This window comes from Phaeoacremonium minimum, assembly GCF_000392275.1.
Source record: "Phaeoacremonium minimum UCRPA7 unplaced genomic scaffold PA7_03_scaffold_556, whole genome shotgun sequence".
NCBI lineage: Eukaryota > Fungi > Ascomycota > Sordariomycetes > Togniniales > Togniniaceae > Phaeoacremonium > Phaeoacremonium minimum.
The window spans coordinates 54,184-58,092 of record NW_006921458.1 but is presented as its reverse complement, the minus strand read 5'-3'; the positions used below and the strand labels follow the sequence as shown (position 1 = coordinate 58,092).

Sequence of the window (3,909 nt, the reverse complement as noted above, 5' to 3'; positions counted from 1 at the left end):
AAAAAAAAAACAAGTGGCAGAGGATGCTGACAAGTAAGGGGACCTAGAATCGTCGCCAGCAAATTAGCGACATCCTGTCGGGCAAGGATACTACCGACATGGATTCTGCCCATTCAACCATCTTCCGTGGCATCCTTGCTTCCAAACTTCCTCGTTCGGACCTGACTCTCAACCGGCTGACCCAAGAGGCAGTCAGCGTGACCGGCGCGGGCATGGAAACGACAAAGTGGACGCTGAACGTGGCCCTCTTCCACGTGCTAGACCAGCCACCCGTACAGGCCCGCCTCAAAGCCGAGCTCGCTAACGCCATGCCCGACGCCAGCGTCATCCTTCCGTGGGTAGAGCTGGAGAAGCTGCCATATTTGTCAGCTGTGATTAACGAAAGTGAGTACACACACACACACACACACACACCCATGAGTACCGAAACACGCACCGTCGAGCCCAGCGTCCTAACGCAGCCAGGCCTCCGTCTCGGCTACGGCCAGGTCCAGCGCCTTCCGCGCATCAACCGTCTCGGCACGTGGAAATACAAGGATTGGGAGATCCCCTCAGGTGCCACCGTCGGCATGGATGCGTATCACATGCACAGCAACCCGGCCATCTATCCGGACCCGCAGGCTTTCAAGCCCGAGCGGTGGCTCGGCGATCCAAAGGGGCCGGACGGCGTGCATCCGCTTTCGAACTATCTCGTCCCCTTCGGCCGCGGGTCCCGCATATGCATCGGCCGGCCGGTAGCCCTGATGGAGCTGCATGTGGCTTTGGCAACGCTGTTCCGCAGACATGAGTTGGAGCTGTACGAGACGCAACTAGCAGATGCGGACTTCGTGCTAGATATTGTCGTGCCGATGCCGAGGTGGGGAAGCAAGGGAGTTAGGGCGTTGGTAGTCAAATAAAGACTGGCTTTGCGCTGAGTCTGTATTCAATTGCAGGAACGCTCTCGCAGAAGAAGTGGCCGAGCTCTAAGAATTTTGCATCCCTACAAGGCAAAGGGAATGTAGTTCAATTGGCTTAGATAGGAGCTTCGAAGTCTCCAACGTCCAAAGCCCTCGAGGTAGCTCCGATTACATTACATAGTGGGAGCAGAACCTTAGAGTACATAGGTTATAGAGATGGAACAACTCGAGATATGATACGCCATCTTTTCTAAAGGCATAAAGCGCTCTCAACAACTTGTGCATTATAAACACTAGCGTCCCGCGGGAGCATCTTAGTATGTACACCAAGGCCGGACTACGTTCAGTTGGGCCATATTATTGAATCCCCATTAGCAACAGGGTTCGCTCTTCAGCACAGAAGGCGCCACGACAAGAGGGACAATGAGGAAAAGTTCATCCAGTTGAACATACGTTGAATGTCGACCGCGCTCGAGTGCAACGACATGTAGGTGCTTACCGAGCTACCTTAGGTTCTATACATACGCAAAGTCACCCGGACCAGCTAACTGCCCAGTGGTTTGATTTCAAAGCTACCCACCCGCGCGGCTTACGAATCCCCAGCCTTGCTTGGATCCGGCAAGCTGCATAATAATTATGGTTTGGATGAGCTACATAGGAGTAGCGCCCCGCGCGGGTGGTGGGTCTCGAATATGCGCAGGCTACAGAGCCGATTGGCAGCGGTCGAGTCACCCCTCCCCGCCCACCTTGGTCGAATCTGGCAAGCTGCAGAAAGAAGTGTGGGTTACTACTGCATGCAAGCAGGCGGGAAAATGGAGCTTGTATTGTGGATGATGCTAAAAAGCTGGCTAACTGCACTGGGACGGTCATAATAGCCCTCACAACCTGGTGGGGGAAAAGTGACTGGTCTGTGCAGGGAAGGTGCAGCTGCATGTTAATTAAGGTTTACGGGTGGTGGGTCTTGAAGAACGTGCGCAGACACAGTGGGACTACCTAGGTAATTACAAGGGGCCGTAAAAGTGGATCCGATACTATGGTGTATGCGGCGTGGTAACTGGACGTATCAACGACGTGAAAGCTGTTACTCAGTGAGTCGACGATGCCACGTTTGCGACCATCGGGCGTCGTTCAGATGAGGCGTTTTCTGGATTGCTAGGTAGTATAGGAGATATAAGAAAACCTCTTTCCTCTAGAATTAATGAGAGATCGCCTTTCTATGATCATACCGCGCAAAACTTCCCTCTACGCTAGCATATACTTCGGTTTGAGGAGATCATTCTCGGCGAATCCGCTGCTGAACCCACGAAGCTACTCGAGATCCTCGATGAGAATGGCCGCCCGTGTCGTTCTTATCCTTGGCTCAGGCCCCCGTATCGGCGATGCCGTGTCTGGGAAGTTCGCCGCAGAGGGATACAAAGTTGCCTTTGTTTCGAGGAAGGGAACAGACTCGATCAACGAGCAAGGCTATCTTTCGCTCCAGACCGATCTCGCCAACCCCGACCCCAGCCTCCTAGCTACCGTCTTCGACAAAGTCAAGAGCGAGTTCAAAGCGGCTCCTAGCGTAGTCGTATACAACGCCGGGTCTTTCACTCCCCCGCCCGTTGCAAATTCGGCCTTGTCTATCCCCAGTGCAAGTCCATACTGGCTCTTCCTTTCTTTTTGGCCTGCCTTTCAAGAACCTTGTTGAGTAAGAATTGCTAATTATATAATTCTTCGGCAGGCGCGTGTTACCAATGATTTGAATGTAAATGTTGTCAGTCCATTCATTGCTGCACAAGAGGCTATCAAGAACTGGGAAACTCTTCCCACCGAGACTCATAAGTTGTTCATTTACACTGGTAACATTTGTAATGTCGCTGTGTTGCCTGTGCCGATGTTGCTGAACGGCGGCATGGGAAAAGCGGCCACCGCCTACTGGCTTGGTGTTGCTGACGGTGCATACGCAGCCAAACACTACCGGCAAGTCTTTATTTATCTTGGCTCCTCCTTCGAAAATCATATTGCACGCAACGAGGAGCAGAGACTCTCTGGTGACCGGGCTCTAACTTTGTCAGATTCATTTACGCCGACCAGCGCCAAGCGGATGGCAAGATCGCAGGCCAAGATGTCAGCGGGCCCGCACATGCCGATTTCTACACGCAGTTGGCGGCTAGCGGTGCGAAGGATGTCCCGTGGCACGCCACGTTTGTCAAGGACAAAGGATATGTCAAATTCTAGTCATCTAGCTACTTTCTATCTAAACACTTATGATCGTTAGACGAGTAACACGAGAGCTCTATCACTCTGAAAGTACGTGGCGAATTCGCCAACGTTGCCCGTAGCCCTATCGTTCCACACTTTTTCTATAATATCAAAGCTGCGGCGCACAGTGCTAAAGCGGCTGACTGGCCGCAGCGAATCTATCATGTTTCGTATCCGGGGTCTGTGTGCCGGTTCGACCAAACAACCTACCACGCAGAACGGCCAGGCCATGCTGCGCAACAGAGCCGGAGACGACACATGGTGCGTCCACAGCTCGAGGACTTGAGCGACATGATGCCGTACGTCCGGGTTGGCAGGCTGCCATCCAGACATGATGATAGAAATATAAAGAAAGGCACTGTGCGCCCAGACCTTGGTGACCAACGAACTTTGTCGGGCAATCCTCCGAGTCTGTCCGAAGTAGTCTTCCGCTGCGAGCGTGTCATCTAGGAAACTTCTCTCCCCGGCCATAAAAGCCAAACCGGCGTCCAAACGAGAGATATGGGCCTCTAGCGTCTGCTTGATGGCTTTTGCGCGATTGACCATCTCACCCAGATCCAGGTTGCCGGCTGCGTTACAGTCTTTCTTCCACGCGTCCAAAGCAGCAATCTCGCCGATTTGCCTGAGGACCCAGTTTTGGCACCCTATAGTAGCCTCAAGGTTAATGGGCGGGTTGGTATCAATGCCCTCGCTTGGGAATAAAAGACTGTGGTGGTAGTCGTATAGTTGCGGACGCTCCCGCAAGGCAGTGCTCGCGATGATATCATCGAAC

At 53.1% G+C, this 3,909-nt stretch overlaps 2 protein-coding genes across 2 annotated transcripts; both read left to right on the top strand.

Moving 5' to 3' along the window:
* Positions 1–98: 98 nt before the first annotated feature.
* Positions 99–896, top strand: UCRPA7_7809 (putative cytochrome p450 protein; the record flags this gene model as incomplete). Its single annotated transcript, XM_007920330.1, has 1 exon — positions 99–896. One exon carries the CDS (start codon positions 99–101, stop codon positions 894–896), a length of 798 nt encoding a protein of 265 aa, XP_007918521.1.
* A 1,330-nt stretch (positions 897–2,226) lies between these two features.
* On the top strand, positions 2,227–3,113 carry UCRPA7_7808 (putative short chain type protein; the record flags this gene model as incomplete). Its single annotated transcript, XM_007920328.1, has 2 exons — positions 2,227–2,477; positions 2,951–3,113. The coding sequence occupies 2 exons, from the start codon at positions 2,227–2,229 to the stop codon at positions 3,111–3,113; spliced, it is 414 nt and encodes a 137-aa protein (XP_007918519.1).
* Positions 3,114–3,909: the final 796 nt, after the last annotated feature.